Consider the following 20301-nt stretch of genomic DNA (forward strand, 5'->3'; position numbering starts at 1 on the left):
CCTCCCACGGTCTGACGCATCTCTTCTTTGCCGTCTCTGGCTGGGGGTGGCATTCACAAATGCTTACTCATACTTGATAGGAATGGCAGCAAGTGAGTAGTGCGAAACGTGCGGCGCGCCGGGGACGATACGCCACGTTTTATGCGAGTTCTCACGTTATTCGACTTAAAGGAAGAAGCTGTCGTCAGCACTGAGGAACCTGGACTCTCGGCGGCCATTTTCGGAGGAGACGATTCTGTGTCACTGGCCTTCTCTGTCATCCGCTCAGAAGGTGACTAAGGGGCTCTTACGCTTTCTACGGGCGACGCACTTAATAGACTGAAAGCCTCCAGTGGCAATCACTGAACTTGAACATTTAGTGCTTCAGCGCTGGGCATACCTGCATGCTCCAATGTTTCTTTCCTCTTTCCTTTCTCTTTTTGTCTATTTTCACTTTCCCACCTGCAGGATAACAAAGTAGGCTCTAGCCAGGTTAACTTTTCTGCTTTTATTCTACATCCTTCCTTGATTGCTTGCGACAGAGAAATAATTGCGACAGAGAAATAATACGATCATCAAATTGAAATTTGATGATCGGACGAGTTAGTGGCTTCGGCCATCCCTCGCCGCCTTCACCACCCTCTCCCGAGCTCGAAATTTTCGCGGAGTCGAAGCCCCCTCACCATCCCCTCTCCTCCGCGTACGCGAGTACTTCGCCCTTTCGTGTGAAGTCATACGACACACAGCATGGCTTCTGGCTCCCTGTACTTGATTGATAACTAAAGGCCGGATTTTTAGGCAACGAAAAAGCACGTTTTAGGCACCTAAAATAGGCTGGCAAAGTAACGTTTTAGACCCCCAACATCGCAAATATAGAAAAGACAAAATATTACACGAACGCAAATAATTTCCAATGAAGATGTGCGCAGCGTGTCTAGGACAGGAAAATCAACATGTGTATTGTTTACGATGGCAGAAAGGCGCCAACAGTACAACATAGCCGTTTAGTTGGCACATGAAACTTCTGAAGTTATGAATGTCATCATCATCACCAACCTGTCTACGTTCACTGCAGGGCAAAGGCCTCTCCCATCATTCTCCAATTATCTCGGTCCTGTGCCAACTGTGACCAATTTATCCCCGCAAACTTCCTGATCTCATCTGCCCATCTAACTTTCTGCCGCCCCCTGCAACACTTGCCTTCTCTAGGGATCCACTCTGTTACCCTTAATGACCAGCGGTTATCTTGCCTTCGCATTACATGCCCTGCCCACGTCCATTTCTTCTTAATTTCTACTAGTATGTCCTTAACACGCGTTTGTTCCCTGACCCACTCCGCTCTCTTCTTGTCCCTTAGTGTTACACCTATAATTTTCCGCTCCATTGACCTCTGAGTCGTTGAGCCCTCTTAGTGAGCCTCCAAGTTTCTGCCCCGTAGGAGAGTACCGGTAAGATGCAGCTATTATACACTTTCCTCTTCAACCACAATGGTAGGTTGCCGGTCATTATCTGAGAATGCCTGCCGAATGCACTCCACCCCATCCTTATCCTTCTAATTATCGCTGTCTCATGACTGGGATGCAGGATCACTAAAGATAATGAAGATGCATTATCTTAACTCAGCAAGCGCACTGCTTACATTCATGTTGAATGTACCAGTTCATGGTGAAAATAGCGCATAAAAGTCGAAGACAGAGAAGGGAAAACACAAACACGCTTTTCCCTTCTTTATCTTTCTCTTTTATGCGCTGTTTTCTCCATGAACATTCACCAACTTGCCCAGTTCGCCGCACTCGTAAATATCCCAGGTTGCTTGCTCTAACAACACATGTACTGAAACAGGCAAGGAAAAAGAAATATACTTGAGAGTTGGAAAAACTGACTTAAAAAACGCCGCTTTGTGTCCGCCTGACGCGATGAAATTACTGAATGAAAAAAAAAACAACAACAAAAAAAAACAGATACAAATAATAACCGCAAGAGAGACAACGAATTTATTAGAATTTAATATTCTTACGTGAAGACTGTTAGGTAGAACTCTGGCAATGTTATTACGGATATTATCCGAATTGTATGATCAAGCCGTCCCAAAACTGCCGAACAAAATTGCACACATTTGAAGAGCATTTTTCAAAAGGTGTTTAGCAGCCGAATATATTTTTGATGGAAAAGAGTATTTTAGAGCCCGTCAGCAGTGCGGACTTTAAGGTGTAAGGAAATGCAGCTGCGCATTGATATTTTTGTGTCAGCTCCTCAATATAACAGTCATCTGCTAATAAAGGCGCGTTCAATGCTCAACCGTTGCGCTAAAAATAGAGTTTCTATAGAGCTTCTAGAATATAGAGCTTCTAGAAACAAAGGTGGGACTGCACATGTTTGAAGAAATCTGTATAGTATGCGGAGCGGAGTGGGAGAATGTGAGAATTACGGAAGTTATATCAAATGCTGCGTATAATCTCCCGGCAGCCGTGAGAATTACCCCCGGGAAATTCTCACGCCAGTTTCCATAAAAGCTGGCTGGACCAAAATTCGCTGAATAATGTTACGTTCTAAAGTAACCTAACCTAACATAACATAACCTCACCCAACCTAACGTAACCTAACCTAACCGAACACATCAGAACCTACCCAAATCCAGCCCAACTGCAAGAAATCTAATCTAACCCAGCCCAGATACACAGAACACAACCTGTAATAAACGTATCCAGTACATTCTAGAAGTCCTGTGCATCGATCTCTTGATATAGTAAAAACCAGAGTAAAAAAAAAGCATTAACAAAATTACGATAACAAGAAAATTCCGGGACAAAAAAAAAAAAAACCCTGGCAACGTCAGACTCGAAGCTGACCCTTCTCGTTTAAAAGCAAGTGCTATACCACAGCACTACAGGGGCATCTACAAACACGGATTTTTAGGGAAAATCTCCGCGTAGCGTGCTTAACCAATGAGAGGCGACTGCTGTGAGAAATGTATGACGGTAATTCTCACGGTTGCCGTGGTAATAGACACTACCTATATCAAACTAGACCATCTCGAGGTTTTTTTATTCAAAACTGTGATTCGTGTCACTGAATAAGTGTCCCATTTCACTGCTGCTGGCTGTTGATTTGCGGAAGTTGGTTGAACAGTGAGGTCTAGATTGCACGAGAGGACTAGCTTAAACTCCACAGATTTTAGAACACCAATGTTGTTTATCAACATGAATAATGATCTCAAACTGCATGCGAAAGCAAAGCTGCTAAATGGTGTCCACATAGGCGGCGATTTTGGAAAATAGGCATTTATAGGCACTTGTAAGCAGAGTTTAGGCACAAACGCCAAAATAGGCATTTATAGGCACTATAAAAAATTACGAAAGCCCTCCTTTTAACCAGTCATTCATGCTCATATATCAAAATGGTGCGATAGGATCGCAATAAACAAAATAGGCCATTGCCTATAATCCGGTCTCTATTGATAACGTCCCTATCATGTTGGCAGCAGAATCTTCGGGCATTTTGCAATGAGCCAGACGGCTTATCCTACTATCTGACACACCACCCTGTGCTCGTGAGTGGAGAAACATAATAAAGAAGAAAAGTAAAGCGACGAAGAACTGGAGCGATATGCCGAGTCAAGACAAATAAAAATGGAGTCGGATCGTATGATAAGTGGCAGCAATGATAAGCGGTCGAGAGGCTGTTTACAGCCCTCACACGGACGGCTCGTATCTCTCTCTCTCTCCTGTCTCTCGAAACCAGACGCCCGAGCGTACAGCAGACGCCGCAAAAAAAGAAACGCAAAGAACGGCCGACAGCGAGCTTCACAGAAGCCTTGTAGTACATCGCATTGAACTCTTCGACTAAGGTATGTACGCGTCCTATTCAATATCTTTATAAAAGTCATGAGTTTTGGTCTTTGCCAACGGGTCGACCGTTCGAGTATGTGCATGCATGCTGTGCATAAGCTGCGCGTAGGAAGCAATGTACGAAAGAAGCGGCAGACGATTTATGAATCGCCGCATTGAGGGGAAAGGGCGTTTGTTGCTATGGTGTCATGTACCGCTTAATACAAACGGCTTGATAAGCTGTCTGATTCGCCGGCGATTGGGCGTCGAGTACTGACTTGATTTGTTGCGTCAATGAATACACTTATACATGCTTTCTCGTATAAGTGTCTAAGTCCTCGCCTCGTTTAAAAACGTCTGAAATCGCGGATCACCGGCACACGCATGAGCAGGGGTATTCTGTGGCCTTTAATGAAACTGAAAGTGGTCCGTTTGGAACGACCATCGCTTTTAAACACTTCCTACAGCAGTTAAAAGAATAAAAATACTGGTTTTAGCGACGCTTGTGTCCAAAGCCTAAAGAATGCTTGTTTTTTTTTTTTGTTGTTGTGGTTGCTGCTGCTGTGAATACGTTTATTGTATAGCCTCAGGGCTTCGTGGGTGAGGAGCGAGTTGGGATTGTCTGTCCGTGTCACATTCCTCCCCTCGTCGTTCCTTTTTGGCTCGCTGTAAATATTTTGTCACATTCGCCTTGTAAACAATACCCCCCCCCCCCCCCCCCCTCCGGGTTTTATAAGAAATGATAAAGAGGTATACAGCACGGGGCAATACGACGTGCCATCTGTTTCACGTCTTGTCGTCCTCTTTCGGCCACTGACTTCCAAGCAGAGCGTTTTTTAATGTTCTGTAAAAAAAAAAAAAAGCCTGCAGGGCTCTTGGTACTGCATCAGAACAGGGTAAGCCATGCTTCGCGGTAGGGGTAGAGAGAAGCTGTATGTTGTTCACGAGCTGGAAAAAGCAGAGCTGAAAAAGGGCTGGAAAAGGCAGAGGGAAAATATTGGTTTTGGATACAAAATGCATGGGAGTGTCCCAGATTGATTTCGCTAATACGGGTGGGTATGGTGGACACAGAAGATAATTCAAGCAATTTGGTCTTACGTCCGCGGGTAGAGTTTAAAGGATCATCTATCATTCGTATTGAAATCGACCGCTTGCCCGAACAACATGTTTAAGTGTGTCCACAATTTCGCGGATGATGCATATCCTTTGATTAGGAGAAGGAGATAAAATAAACTTTATTTGGGCTAGCCTTAGGTGCGGATGTCTGGGAACCCGCCTGGTGGGGGGTCTCCTCTAGTCCGGGATACCCTGGCCTGCGCTGGCCACCCAGGCCCTCTCCAGCAGGCAACGCTGGGAGGAGAGGTCGGAGCTGGTCAGCCGTGCCGCCCACTGCTCGCATGTAGGTTGGGGATTGGGAGTAAGGGACAGCGTTTGTTGACACCCCCATACCAGATGGTATAGGGTGCCGGGGGTGGTATTTGCAATAGGGGGGGGGGGGTAGAGGGTGGGGTACATTGCATGGAGTAGGGTATTGTGAGGGCAAGAGTTCGTTTATAGTCGTCAGAATATGGTAGCCTGGGTTCTGCGTAGGTGTGGGTGGGATGCTGGGTATTGTTTTTGCCCGTGATGATGATGAATAAACTATTTGAGTCGAGGTGCCGATGTTAGGGCACCCGCCCGGTGGGAGGCTTCCTTAGTCCGGGATGCCTTGGACTGGTCAGCTCCGACCTCTCACACCAGCGACGATTGGTGGAGAGGGCACGGATGGAGCTGGTCAGCAGCTCCACCCACTGCTCATAGGTAGGGTTGGGGTTAGGGGTGAGGGTAGGGGATTGCTGGCACTCCCATACCATGTGGTACAGGGTGCCTGGTTGGGGACAGGATTGGCTTGTGGCAGGGTATAGGGTGGGATACATGGCATGTAGAAGGTTTTTTGCGGGTAGGAGTTAGTTTGTAGTCGCCGGAATGTAGTAGCTTCATCACGAGAGAGGTTGAGGTGGGGGAATGGGTATTTGCGACACTCGTTCCTGTAGTGGGCGAGTATGTCGGCGTATGTTTGCAGTGGGGTGGGCTTAACTGTTGCTTCAGATGGGGGTCCGGGGCCCTCGTGGGAAACGGCCCGGTGGGAATGAGCGCGGGCAGCGGCGTGTGCCGCCTCGTTATCCCCCAGGGATTCGTGACCTGGAGTCCAAATTATTTGCAGTTCTGCGAGTGGTTTCGCTTGTAGAATTTTCAAGGCGGGTTGCGGTATGCCTCCTGCAAGCGGCTTTTCGCCCGTGAAAAAAAAAAAAAGCTTTTGTCGTTTAGCAGGGGAAGTCTTGTGAGCGTTATTAGTTGTCTCAGGCCGACTTGTTGGGAACGAAAGCAGGTTGAGTTAATGGGTGTGGGAATGGGTGTGTGATGGCAGCAAGAAAACAAAAATGGCTGCTAATCTGCTTTCTTCGCTGCAAATGTTGCCGAAAGATGATAGTAGTCTGCCGCTCCTGCCACTTAACTGCCTCTCCTTTCTCCCACACCCACATCTCACGCTGTTCTCTTCCTTTCTCGGTCCCAACGGGATAAATGTAGTAGAGGTTTGGCCTTCAATTCAATTTTCCCGCGTTCGCTCCGGTGGCGTGGCATTTGCCCGGACGTTTTGTTACTGTTTCGCCTGGCGTTCCAGCCACGAGCTTTACACTTGACCGCGAGCTTGTTTTTTGGAATTGGGGGTTAGAACATTGTTTCTAACGCTTTTTCTGTGTTTGCTAGCGCAAAAAATTACGCCTTATGTCTATTTTGAATTAAAAGAACATTGCAAGTACCACTTATATTGATGTTTCGCCTCAAATATACCCAGTATTTTCTTTTTGCTGTATAATGTTGACAAGTGCGAGTTGTCTACCAGATTTAGTACCTTGTGAAAGTTTTTCACGTATAAACGTCTCGTTAAAGACTTCCTTTTAGGTTTTGGCCGGGCGGCTGAATCGAGGGATACCGACTAAATCAAGACAGACCAAAATGTTCGAGTTTGAGTAGCCCAAGAAAGACTCCAGTCTTTAATGACGACGATCAACTGGGCGCGCACTGTTTCATCAGCTTCGCTGCAGCATGGCGTCACCGTCCAAGTGCCGGGTGGCCGTGGTTGGGGCCGGCATCGTGGGGATGAGCACAGCGGTACGGATCGCCGAAGAGCTCGCGCCAGCAGTTCAGGTGACGGTGCTCGCTGAGCACTTCAGTCCGCACACGACCGGCGATGTGGCGGCTGGCTTCTTCAACCCTTACATCGTCCACGGAGTGTCCGAGCAGAAACTGAGGTGGGTTGGCACCAAGGCTGTGAACAGGCAAGTCGGTCGACCTTTCCGTTGCGTGCTACTTCACCGTGGACAAGACGCCGTTGAAACGCAGAAGTGTGGCGTACGTTTAAAAGACCTAAGACGACAAACTACAACTTTGTCCAGTGTGAAAGAGCTAGCCTTTGCCCAAGTCAAGTGAATCAGTTCATTTCTTAGACATACATCTGGAGGGGTACATGGGCTAAATCAGACTTAGAAAAGCAGAACTGTCCTCTGGTAACTCATTCAGCTCCGTTCCAGCACCGAGAAACATTTTGAAACAACAAAAAAAGCAAACAAAAAATTCAGGGAAGCTTACACTCACGCGCAAGACTTGAATGGCAAAGCTGTTGTAGGTGAACATTGCCGGACACATAGTCAAGTTTCACTATCATTGTTCACCGCGGTGCTAGTAATCGTCGTCATATGCATCGAACAGGTCGTCGTCTTCTTCGCGGCGAGCGGGGGATGAAAAGTCATCCTCAACATTGTAGACTTCCACCAGCTCTTCGTCATCGACTCGATGCAGTGGTGGCGGGATCTATAAGTCGTCTGGGGAAGGAGTGGCACACTCGTCGCCATGTCTCCAATTATCCATAATGGCTTCTAGAGAATGCGGCAGCCACGGTGACCTCTCTCAAATCAGGGTGTCTCTTCAACTTTAGCATTAGCGCTGAAGTTTTTTTCTTTTACTAAAGCCACTGCGCGAGTCTGGGATTTGGCGGTCACCGCTGGGCACGCGCTCACGAGCATTTTTTTTCCTGCAGCACCGAACTTACGGTTTGTACAGCAGCTCCGCTATTAATATTACAAAGCTTTCAAATTTCGTGCTTCAGTGACGACATAAATAGGAGTGACATATTCTGAGGCAGCACTGAAAGCATAGTTATCAGTCTGTGTTAGCATTCAAGTGATATGATCAAACAGAATCCGAGGCCCCACTTAAAATAACGAGGCATGTTTGTCGGCGGTGGTCGCCAATCGCAAAAAAAGAAGATGGTGAGTCGCCATAGAGAATAAAAAGAATAAAAAAGAAAACATGACGCTAAACATACGTGAACGAAGACAAGATACGACAGAAACGGGCGCCTGTCCTGTCGTATCGTTGTATTCGGCCACATTCGTTTAGCGCCACGTTTTCTTTTTATTCAAGTATGAGCCAACTCGCTCAGCAACAAGTTTTCTTAAAACGTCTTAGAGGACTCACCGGAAAGTGGCAAATGGTCTCCGCTGCTTCACCTGTTTTATTTAATATTTTTGTTCGAAGCTTCTGATAAAATTTTTATCATTGTTATAGGGACACAGCGGTACCTGCGTTTCGTGTTCATGGCCCATTTATAAGAACCTTGAGACTCACTTTCTACCCCGGATAAAAACGCCCGCGTTCCCACTAACCAATGAGGGAACTTGGGCAAAATTGACGTGCAGGTCGTGGTGCGTCGATGGATTCGCCTTCTACCGGGCCCTCGTGGAAAGCCCAGATTCCAGCGAAATAGGACTAGCTGTCGTACCGGCCTACATCATTCAAGAAGAGCCTATGGTGAGTTTGCTTTCCCTCTGCATCCGCCACATTAAATTAAAAACAACAAATTTCTGCAATATAGCGCCTGTCGGTGCGACAGATTTTACCTATGATTTTTGTTACAGCATAGTTTTTGTATGCCAAGCATATTTTAGCGAACCTTGACAGGCATGACGTCGGTATTTTTTTTTTTTTGGCGTCGCATTTTAAAACTGATTGCAGCTCAGGGTGTCTGTACAGGTGCGGAAGAGAAGGAGTGTATGCCGCTGTGTAGGTGGTCGGTTACTATTGGAACGTGTCAGTCACCTCATAGGTTTCGGAGAGTGAAGGGGGAAGGGAAGGGGGGTGGAGGCAACGCTTCCACTTGCAGGTTTCAGATGGAACCGAACGTGGCATTACCTTCACCTGATCATCCTCGAAATATTACGCATCAGTTCACAGCGTATGCTTACTTTATTCGAGTGATATAAGATATGGGGCCAAATTCTAAAAAAAAAAATGGGCCGTCGTTTTGAAACGACGCAGTAGGGCCATGCAAATGCACGTGTTCTTGGGTTCGGGCCGTCGCTTTGCGGGGACGGAAAAGGGCAGAAAAGCACACAGGGAGTGCCAGAGTAGGCTTCAAGGAGGGCGTAAAGCGACGGGGGGTCAGTGCACGTCGCTTTACGCCCTCATTGAAGCGCTACTATATGCACTCCTTGTGTGCTTATCTGCCTTTTTCCGCCCCCCAAAGCGACAGCCCCAACCCAAGAACACGTGTATTTGCATGGCCCTGCCGCGTTGTTTCAAAGCTACGGGCTCTCGTTTTAGAGAATTGATCCCCTGGACGCAGTTTCTCCTTTGCAGCCCCGGCCGTCGTACGCTGACGCCTTCTTCCACTACCGAGACCTGACCGAGAGTGAGCTGGCCTCGTTTCCAAGGCGATACAAGTACGAAAAGCGCTTGTAATCGCATCGCAAACAGCGTTTTGCGGCCATTGAACGCTGCATTGCACATTGGAAAGTCACGCCAGTGGCGCACAATGTCCTCGAGCTATAATATCAGCGTTCTTCGTTGTGTCCGCAACACCACACATTAAAGCGAGGACGTTCACTAGATTGGTGTTGTTGCACGGTCTTGTTCCTTTTAGCAGGGCTTGTGGCCACAACCCCCAGCGAACTGGTCGAACGCCAAAATATCATCATTTTATTTCGCCCCTTAAAGAGTGAGAAAAATAAACGATCGGTTCTGGACGGACCGTTTGGGCAATGTAATTTCGACACCATGAAAAAAATCAAAGCCTCTTTCCAAAGCGAAAGATACTTAAATCGCGAAGCTTTCTCCCCTGCGACGTGAATCCCCGCCAAAGTTCGAAATCCAGTCTCCCGAAGTCCAAAACCCAAACTGCGAAGGTCCAAAGCCAAAGTCAACTTCAATCCAGACAAAGTCCAAAGCCGACGTCCAACCCCACACGCCACCAAAGTCCAAAGCCTGTACCAAAGCCGAAGTTCAACCTTGCTTAGAAAATGTATTTCATCATCATCGTCGCCGTCGCCGTCGTCGCTAACCGTGTGTACTGTCAAACTATATTTTGCGCACTACGAGAGGTCCCTTAGGTGTGCAAAGACATCACATTGTTATGCTATCTGATGTATGATTGATGTACCCTTTGAGAACCCAACTGTGTAAAGTTGGCTTTCCTGCAATGTGTTTTACTAAAACGTCAACGCCATTAGTAAGGCACAGAAAGCTTAACTTGAAAAAATATTTCATACGTTCGACCAACACGCATGTACTGCTTACTTTTCGCAGGTACGGCTCGTACGTTGTCTCCATCACCATTGAGTGCAAGAAGTTTCTGCCATATCTAATGGAGCGGTGAGTGAGTTCCCTCACTTTCAGTCACTGAAACGCACTGTGTGCGATGCTTAGTAATGGCTGGGCTGGGCACGCAGTTCAGCAATGCCGCAGTCGCTAGCTTTGCGGATTGCCCCCGAGCTCGGCACTTTCTGTACGCCACGTGCGCCTGATGTTGCCTTCGTTAGCCATAAGTAATCACAGCGAGTACTCGAGTTTTTGTTCAACGCCGACAGAAGGCGACCATTTTCGATTCTTAAACGGGAACGGCCAACCAGAAGACTTGCCAATTCGATATCAGTGTGTTTTGCATGTCAACATCTATCACTCGTCAATTTACTTACGTTATTCCCGAACTTCCAGATTCGAGAAGAATGGAGGATGGCTGAGGCAGACCAAAGTGGAGCGCTTGGATGACGTGAGTATAGACTGCACGAGAACATGGTTTAGATAACAACTATATAAGACGAAATAATGGGATGTCGCGACGACCGGCGGCAACCAGCCGCGACAGCGTTCGGCCTCGATGATTTATTCAGCGACACGTGAGTGTTCCCCTCAGGCGATCATTAAAATTGGCTCCCCATGCAATTCGGCAGTTGTGGTACACCACAAGGAGCAGTGCTATCGTCCTTACTTTTCAACATAGCCATGATAGGCCTTCCCAGACATTTAGAAAAACGTCCAACATTAAGCCCGCCCTGTATGCGGACGATATAACGATATGGATTGCCGAGGGTCCTCCCGGCGACAAGCAAGGCAGCCTACAAACGGGAACAGACGTCGTCCACACCTACGCGAGCCGATGTGGTTTTGCTTGTACGCCGCAAAAGTCATAACTCATGATAGTACAAAAATGCCACCGGACTCTTCAGGTAACGTCAAAATATGGCTTGACGGGACCCTCATCAAACCGACATCTGCAATCAAGACATTAGGAATGACGTAATGACGTACCAGAAAAAAACTTCAAAAACACCCTGCTTCTCAATAGGCTTCAAGAAACCACCGCTCAAACTGTTCGGATGCTGTGTAGGATAGCGAACAGGAGCCATGGATTGAAAGAAAACAACATAATCCGTCTTGTGCCAGCCTTCGTCGTCCGCAGAATCGTTTACGTGGCTCCTTATGGTATTCTGTGGGCATCGGAATACCAAAAGCTAGACGCACTTCTTATAAAGACGTATAAACAAGCCCTGACACATCCTAAGGGCTCCTTTACAGTTCGCCTCACGGCTTGGACCTGCACAACACCATCGAAGAACTCATAGAGGCCACCTAACGGCGGAGAAAGTAAGACTAGAACAAGCCCAACGGGAAGGGAAACGGTAGGTAAGCTTGGGTACACGGCGCGCCGCACATCACAGAAAACGGCGTGGACATCCCGCCTGACATAAGGATCAGAATTATTGTCCGACCAATCCCACGGAATATGTACCCTCAACATCATGATGGAAAACGCAGCGAAAGAGCTACTGAGTTAGAAAAACAGTATGGGGGCCAATGCCTCGTCGTCTATACAGACGAGGCGGAATACTCGAGGTACAAGGTAAGATTGGTGGTCGTTACCTCTGGAACCGACCTTACTTCGTCTGACGCTTCAGTCGTTGAATACGCAGCAGGCTGAAGAGACGGCTGTTTCCCTCGTCTTCTCCCAAACAAAGGACAAAGTAATTATTACAGACTGTCAAGCCGCCTGCCGAGCATACCAAGAAGGTAGGATTTCAAGACAAGCGCTTCGAGTTCTCCTCCAACGACCCCACCGAAGCACGTCAAAATCATATAAAGCCCTGCCCACTCTGGCCTTCGCGGCAACCAGACGGCACTCGTCATGGCCCAAGAACTCGCCCACCGGGCACCGCAAGAAGAGTCGGGGCGGACCTGGCAACCACTTCTTACATACGCCTACATTATTCAACATTACCCACTAGCGACACAAGTGTATCCACTTGTCACCGATCAGGCCACGAAAGAACAGGAAGTCATCCTGGGACAATTACAGACCAATACCTCCACACCGAACACAAATATACGCCACCCATCTTACTCCCTATGATCCGCTATGTATTCACTGCCAAGCCTCTGGCACACTTCACCATTATCTGGGAATTTCAACTAAACCCAGATCTTCCACCTTCTTCAACCCCTCACGTGAGCAGTGGGAAAGCACGCTGGCCAGCTTCTGTCCTGGAACGCAGCCTTTGCTAGTGGAAAAAGCGAAGACAGCCGGCCGTGCCATCGGAGCCTTTGACATAAGACACCGTCCACAAATATGCTCACTTCAACTCTGATGATTAAAGCCCCCCTCTCTCTCTCTCTCTCTCTCTCTCTCTCTCTCTCTCTCTCTCTCTCTCTTGTGATAAGTTCCCGGCGTCGTCCAGGCGTGCGCGTGGGCTTGCGCAGCGTGAGGAGCTCCCGCCTTCGTCGTCGTCGTCGCATCGGCGCGGCGGGCGCCTGGCGCACCGTTCACTGCAGGGAGATCCATTGGGGGTTATTTAAGAATGCGTGAGCATCTCATCCCCCTCGCTTGGTACCTTGAGGCTTCGTACCTTGGTACCTTGAATCCACAGGCCTTGCTCTGGATTCATAAGTCGGCAGCACGACGTTTCTTACACGCCAGTGAAGAGAATCGGCAAGCCAGTTACAACTACCTGCGGAACCGAAAGGAAGAGCTTCTACCAGACCCGAGGAACACGAAGAAACAACCAGACATCACCTCTCCCATGCGCAGTGACCTTGTGGACTGGCTGGTCGACTTTGCCGAAAAATACAACCTGCGCAGCAAGACGTTTTTCTTTGCAGTGTCTCACAGCGAACGCTTGCCCACTGATGACTGTTCACCGAAACCGTATGCAGCTTGTCCTTACCGAAGCGCCTCGGCTGGCTCCCAACGCCGAGGGAGGAAGTGTACCACAGTTTCTGCGCGTCACCCCCGCTTCCTCCAGGCTGAAGCTTATGTGGATGGAACGAGAGGTGTCCGAAGTTATTTTTTCGTTCGATGTGTCTGTATACAGTTCACTCTCCCACCGAGATGACGCTAGCCGCTGACGAATTATATGAGATATAGTTACAGAATTTGGTGTTGTGTGTTTTGTAGCTCAAAGGCAATGAAGCAAGGATAACGAGCGCAGAAACGATGGTTTAGTCCTCGCGAACGTGGGTGTTTTGCGTAAAATATAATTGGTATGAATGTGAAGTGTTTATAATTTTTTTAATGCTGATGCTTCTGTTGGTCGATAACATTGGCCGTCCACTGCTCACGAAATAAAGTTTTCAAACTCGAGGCTTCTCGCCAGTACCGCATAGGTCGAATTCTTCGGAACCTCGTGTGAACCGTGTCGGCGTGTGTGCGTGTGTCCGCGTAACAAATCTTGCCTGCGCACCCACACACGCGCATATGCGCGCACACGCACGCACTTTTAAATATGGCAGCGCTTCGACAGACATTTTATTTTTTAAAACATGCACAATTTGTGTCGTGAAATATTCTGCACAATTTGGGCATTTCTGAAACTTTGCAAAGTTACCCCCAATGCGCATGCAATGTTTGCAGCTTTGCTTTTCGATCGCCGCCTGTTTCTTCGCATGTGACTTGGGGACTGTATCGTCTGCGCGGCGCCACATGCAAACGCACAAATCACAACTTTCATCCAGCTTGCGGCAGAGTATGACGTCATCGTCAACTGCACCGGCTTCGGAGCCGGGACACTGGTTCAGGATCCCAAAGTGTTCCCCGTCCGAGGCCAGACAATCAGGGTAAACTGTTCCTCCTCGTATTCAATTTAACGATGTTCTGGGCCTTTGTTGGCGCAAACATATGTTCCGGATTAGTGATGTTGGGGAAATTAATTTAGCATTGCTGTTCTTTCGGCTCAAAGAAAATCTAGCTTGGCCTGTATTGGTCCTGTTGTATTATACGAGTATGCGAACTGTCCCTATGATATAATACTCATGGTTACATCTATGCAACGTGGCAATAACGCTTATAGCACGAGAGCGCTAGATGTACTTCTGTCGAAAAACCCTGTGTGCGAAGCCAACATGAGAAAAGAAATTCCGAAGCAGCAAGAAAAAGGAGAGCCCGCCTCCGTTGCTAGGCAACGCCTGCGCATGCGCAGAACGGCTGGCCGGCTACAAAACATTCGGCAAGCCAGCAAGAAGCCATTCGGCAAGCCATTCGGCAAGAAGCGTGTCAAACGTTGTTAAAATGCGTGGGCAGGTGCAGAGTGGCTTGCCTGCTTAGCGAAGGAATGTTGAGACAACAAGAAAGAGGGAAAACACGCCTTTCTTGCTGCCACGAACGTTTCTGGCGCTGCGCTGCGCCGCGTCTTCGGCTGCCGCTCTACTCGATAACACTTGTTGCTAAACCAGTTTGATCCGCTTTAAGTTAGCTTCGTATACAGAACGGGTTTTCTTGCGAAGAGCTCGCGCTAAAACGGGGAAATTTCCAGGAAACCGCAGTTGCAGTCCGGATTTCACCTTGTGAAACTGGGGGAATCGCGCTTGTGTACTTAACTGAGTATATAGGCTCTAGGGTTGTTGGTTTTCGTTTTATATTTTCAAAAAGTAAGGGGGTAAAAATCGGGTGCTTTTTTTCGAATGCTAATCGGGGAGAAATCGGATCTTTTATTAAAACCATTACACAATACCGGTTTTGCCTGGTTAAATCTACAGATTTACAATGTAATACACTCATTTTATTTTGTCAGAAGATATCGCGAGCCTTTTAACTGAAACGCGTTAAAATTGGTGTTTGTTTCAAGCTAGTAATCAGGGGCATGTATTTGGTGTTTGCTGAGAAATAAAAAAAATATTGATGAGAGTAAAGGGCACTCATAACTTACAAGAAATGAAACATTTTATTCACGAAAAGCTGGCCATCGATTTGTTTTCCCCATCTTTGTTTACGTACATTATCATCTGCACGCGCACCATGTCGGTCTCCGTAAAGGACCTACCTGTCCGATCGTGGAACGTATCTCAGCTGAGAGAAAGTTCTCTTGACATCACCGTTAGCTAGGCACAACAATGTCAGAGCAGCATTTGCCAGGGTTGAGAGCGGTAAAGTCGCGCCAATACTCAATGCGTTCGAAAACTGTGTTTGTGGGGCTTGCTTCCAGTAACAACTGGTTAAAGGAGCCATGAAGAGAAAATGAAACTTCGTTTAATTTGAAAGAACTAGGATTCAGTATCTCACTCAGCTCCATCACAGCCACAAAAGATGTTTTTTAACGAAAAAAAAGCAAAAGTATTTAAAAACTTTCAAATTTGGCGCCACAGTGACGTGTTATGAGCAAGAATGACGTCATACGGGCCAACAATAAAACTTAATTTTCAATGCGTTAACTGCACGTTAGCATTCAAGTGATGCGGTCAAATGGAACTAGAGGCCCAATTACAGACGTCCAGTCATGTGTCGTCGCGACAGGTCAGTTAGGCGGCCGCCAATCGCACAAACAAGGTTCTGTGACGTCATAGAAAAGTTGCGGGAAATTGGCTAGGGGTTCGCGACTGCTTCACACGTTTTCTTTGATATCTCCTTTATTTGTTCGAAGATTGCGATTATATTGGTATCATTGTTATCGGGACTAAGCAGTCTTTCTAAGAAACCCAACTGTATTTTGTCTTCGTGGCTCCTTTAAGAACGGTGGACCACCAGTGCACGATTGTGCATATCGCTACCTTATAAGGTTCATTGGCGGAGAAACCGGGTTTAACCTGATTTTCCTGAACCGGGTTCAGGGAGTAAAAATCGGGTAAAACCCGATTTTACCCGTAAACAAACAACCCTGTGTAGCCAAGCGAGCGCTCTCCACTCGCATTCACGGCGTTGAACGACGCTAACTTAGTTTCTTTTGCTTCGCCTTTTGTTGCTACCAGGTTAAAGCCCCCTGGATTAAACACGTCGTCGTCGCTGGCGAAGATTTCCACGTGATACCAAAGTGAGCCTTTTTAACAGCAGCTTCCCGATACCCATCACTGCCATCTCAGCATTCTGTATGCTGCCTGCTGCAGCGCGCATGTTTGTGCTGATAGTTAACGTATACGTGTTAACAGGTGCCATATATAAGCATCAGTGCGATCAGTAAGCAGTGGGTGCGCTCTTTTATTACAGTATTGATGACGTCATGTTGGGAGGAACCAAGGACGAAGGCGTCACGTCTCTCATCCCTGACAAGAGCATCGCCGAGAAGATCTGGAACGGCTGCCTGGAACTTGCTCCTAGCCTCAAGGTATTTGGTCCGCAAAAAGAAAAGAAAACGTGGCCTTGACACTTAACCGTATACTTGCTCACTTTCTCTTTTTTCTCATTTTACTTTATGGACCACACATAGAGTGCCAAGATCATCGGTCACTACGTGGGCCTGCGCCCTGGAAGGCGTCCGCTGAGGATCGAACGAGAGGATTATGCCGCAAGGCGCGGTGCTGTTACGGTGAGTACCTTAACCTTAGCCTATAGGTGAGTACCTCATTCGGAGAGCCGAAGTACCCAATGCACTTGGTCACCCAACGTTGTCGGCTTGCAACAAAACTAATAAACGACTTAATTTATGATTGAGAACCTTATAATTGGGATCTCCGTCCAGCTGACATAGCCCTTCTGTAGCCTCAACAATAGAAGGGTGGGTTGGAAGAAACGGGGTCAGAGGTAGTTGCGGATTGTCGTGGCGCCATGTCCTCAAAGTGGGAGTATTTCGATGAACCTACCAAGTGACATGCTCAAGAGCGCCCAGCCCAATACAAGTGGGCGGAGCTTCTTGATCAATGGATAACCCACGCAGTGCCCGATAGAGCTGCGGAGGATAGCATATCTCTTATGTTGATCAGCATCATCATCATAATCATCATAATCATCATCATAATCTTGTCTACGACCACTGCAGGGAAAAGGCCTATCCCATAGATCTCCAATTATCCCGGTCCTGTGCTTATTGGGACCAATTTATCTGCGCAAACTTATTGATCTCGTTAAGGGACAAGAAGAGAGCGGGGTGGGTCAGGGAACAACCGCGTGTTAAGGACATATTAGTAGAAATTAAGAAGAACAGAGAGAGAGAGAAACAACTTTCGCTGAGCCCATTTCAGGTGACGCTCGCAGGCGTCAGACGGGGTGGAACCCTAGTCACGAGTCCCATATGAGTCCAATAGCTCCTGGCCCCTGGACGCGAGCTCTTGCTGCGTCGACAGGTCGGGGCTGGACATCAAGATCTCCCATCGCTCGGGTAGGGGGGAAGGGGAAGGGGGAGGGAAGGTAGAGGATTCTTGAGCTCAGTACACTCCGCCAGTATGTGCGGCAGGGTGCCTTCCGTCTTTTTGCAGAACGGGCAGATGGGGTCGTGTTCTGCCGGGAACATCTTGTTCAATAAAGCTGGGTGCGCCAGTGACCCCGCTTGTGCGCGGCGCAGTATTGTTTGTTGCTTGCGGTCGAGTTGCTGGTGCGGCACGGGAAGCCTGCACCTGGCGCTCCTGTACAGCGTGGTAATCTCGCGGTAGCTCGTGACTGGGTGCGGTAGCTCCGACTCGTCCTCGGCCCGGTCTGCTAGTTCGCGGGCGTAGTGGTCGGCGAGGACGTTGCCTTCCACTGTCGAGTGTGCCGGAACCCACACGAGCTCTACGTCTCGTCCCGGTGGGCTGCGCTTTGCGAGAATTGCCATGGCCGCGTGGGAGACGATCCCCTTGCGGTAGTTGCCGTAAGCCGTCTTGGAATCAGTGACGATCGTATGCACGTCTCCGTGCGTGAGGGCGAGAGCGATGGCCACCTCTTCTGCTTGGCTGGCATCTGTCGTTCGTAGCGACGCGCTGGTCACTAGCTTGTCGATGGTCGTGACGGCGGCCACTGCTTTGCTGCTGTGCTGGGGAAGTGAGGCGTCCACGTAGAGGACCCGGGGGTCTGCTTCCAGCTGTCGGGCGAGTGCCTGTGCCCGCGCGGCACGCCTCTCGTCGTTCCTGCCGGCCTGCATATTGCGCGGCAGGGGCTTGATCTTGAGCGCTTCCCTCCACGGCGGAGGTAGATGGTGCTAGAAATAGACTTGGGCAGGGCATGTAATGCGAAGGCAAGATAACAGTTGGTCATTAAGGGTAACGGAGTGGATCCCCAGAGAATACAGGCGTGGCAGGGGCCGCAGAAAGTTAGATGGGCAGATGAGATTAAGAAGGGATTGGAATCACTAACCGCCTAACTGCATTTTTAAAACCATGATAACAAACAGTTGAAGTTCGCGCTCTGAACTCTGCGTTCATACCTGTAAACGTCGTCCGTAAAATTAATGGCTTGTACCTGAGGCCGTGAAAGCTACTGCCATTTGGGGGAGTGTCGTCGTGGCAGCAAACTATGTGGCAGTTCTGGCAACTTTGGGATCACCGAAGAGAGGCAATCATAGTCCGCACTCTCTCATCCTCTTGGCCGCAGATGCCGGTGATCCACAACTACGGTCACGGAGGTTCGGGCATCACAATCGCCTGGGGCTGTGCCGGAGACGTTGTCGGCATGCTGCGGGAGGCCATCCGAGAACATGGTGGCCCTGCTTCCCGGAAGGGTTCTGCAAGGGCCCGGCTCTGATTTCGCAGAAACGCGAGCCTATGGCGACCTGTGGTCACTTATAGGTCCGGATGAGATGGCAAGAATGAGCAATAAAGTTAATAGGTCAAATCAGACAAGGAAAACTTTATTGTTGCCAATGGTGGGACCTTTTTGAGGTCGATTTCAGTGTCTTTCCGTCGGCGAGGAGTTCATATAGGCATATGTCCTCGGCCACCTGGGTTAGCGAGGCGTGCGCCAGAGGACCTGCGCTGAGCAGCGCGACGTCCCACTGCTCCTCGTTCGTACTTTGGAATAAAACGCGGCTTTTGATGACTTTGTAGGGGTGTTTCTTCGAAAGACCAACCCACACGAGATAGGTCTGTGTATTGATGACATAGCGGACATTGGTTAGAGAGCAGATCGGGGTATTAGAGAACGAAAAAAAACTGTGGTTGGTTCCTGTGTCATAGGAATCGGTAAAACACGAAATTTAAGTGAAATCTGCAGCGAAATCGGCAGCTGAGCATTATTAGCGGGTCGGTGGCTGTTTTGTGGGTGTGCTTGGCGAGGGACGTTCTGCTGGCCGGCCGCTTCGGCAAAGGTTACTGGCGTCATTTACGTGACGGATATGAAATCAGTGAAATCGTGCTGTATCCTGCCCTAAAACTTTCGTGTTAAAATATAAAATCCGGAAATGAACACTCGCAGTAAAACATACTCTTTAGTACTAAAGCTTGCTTCCCCGCAAGGAGAAACTGTGTGCAGGGGTGTACCCTTTACGGGCCGCTTGCTTTGTTGTACTGGCGTCACTTCCGTGACGGATATGACGTAAGTGAAATCTTCGTGAATCCCGGAATAAAACACTTTCGTGTTAAAAAAAATTCTGAGCAGTAGTGCTGGTAAAAATTTTATTGACCCAAAGCTGAATAGAAAGAGGCGCTGGCTGGGAGCACGGGACGGGAGGGAGCCCGTGGCCACTAGCGGCGACTGCGGCCAGCTGGATCACACAATCTTGCACCTGTGGGTCGGAGCTGAGCAGCGTAGCCTCCCACTGCTCTAGAGTGGTAAGGGGCAGGGACAGAGTAGGATGGAGGGGGTGATGCTTGGAAGGGTAAGCACCCAATGTGGTGGAGGGAAGCGAAAGGTGCGCCGCACCAGGGGCACGTGTGGCAATATGGCGTGGGGAAGTGCAGGTGAGACAAAGCAGGATGCGGGAAGGTGTTAGTATGCAGTCGACGCCACTGAACAGAGTGCCGGCGCTTTCAGGTGGGAGCCGGGTCGGGAAAGTGCATCCGACTAAGGCGA

At 48.6% G+C, this 20301-nt stretch overlaps 1 protein-coding gene across 2 annotated transcripts; it reads left to right on the plus strand.

Annotated features, from left to right (window-relative positions):
- The first annotated feature begins 120 nt into the window (after positions 1-120).
- Daao2 (D-amino acid oxidase 2) lies at positions 121-19207 on the plus strand. Of its 2 annotated transcripts, none has more exons than XM_077690734.1 (12): positions 121-271; positions 3721-3826; positions 6893-7099; positions 8546-8657; positions 9486-9568; positions 10431-10496; positions 10839-10893; positions 14130-14231; positions 16356-16417; positions 16591-16708; positions 16811-16909; positions 18886-19207. In XM_077690734.1, the coding sequence occupies exons 3-12, from the start codon at positions 6894-6896 to the stop codon at positions 19033-19035; spliced, it is 1053 nt and encodes a 350-aa protein (XP_077546860.1). In that variant the 5' UTR covers positions 121-271; positions 3721-3826; position 6893; the 3' UTR covers positions 19036-19207. The 2 variants fall into 2 exon arrangements, with proteins under 2 accessions (XP_077546860.1, XP_077546859.1); XM_077690733.1 differs by having other exon boundaries at positions 122-271; positions 6882-7099; positions 18886-19202.
- Positions 19208-20301: the final 1094 nt, after the last annotated feature.

Source organism: Haemaphysalis longicornis, unplaced genomic scaffold, assembly GCF_048455015.1.
Source record: "Haemaphysalis longicornis isolate Haplotype H1 unplaced genomic scaffold, Haemaphysalis longicornis Haplotype H1 scaffold_10, whole genome shotgun sequence".
NCBI lineage: Eukaryota > Metazoa > Arthropoda > Arachnida > Ixodida > Ixodidae > Haemaphysalis > Haemaphysalis longicornis.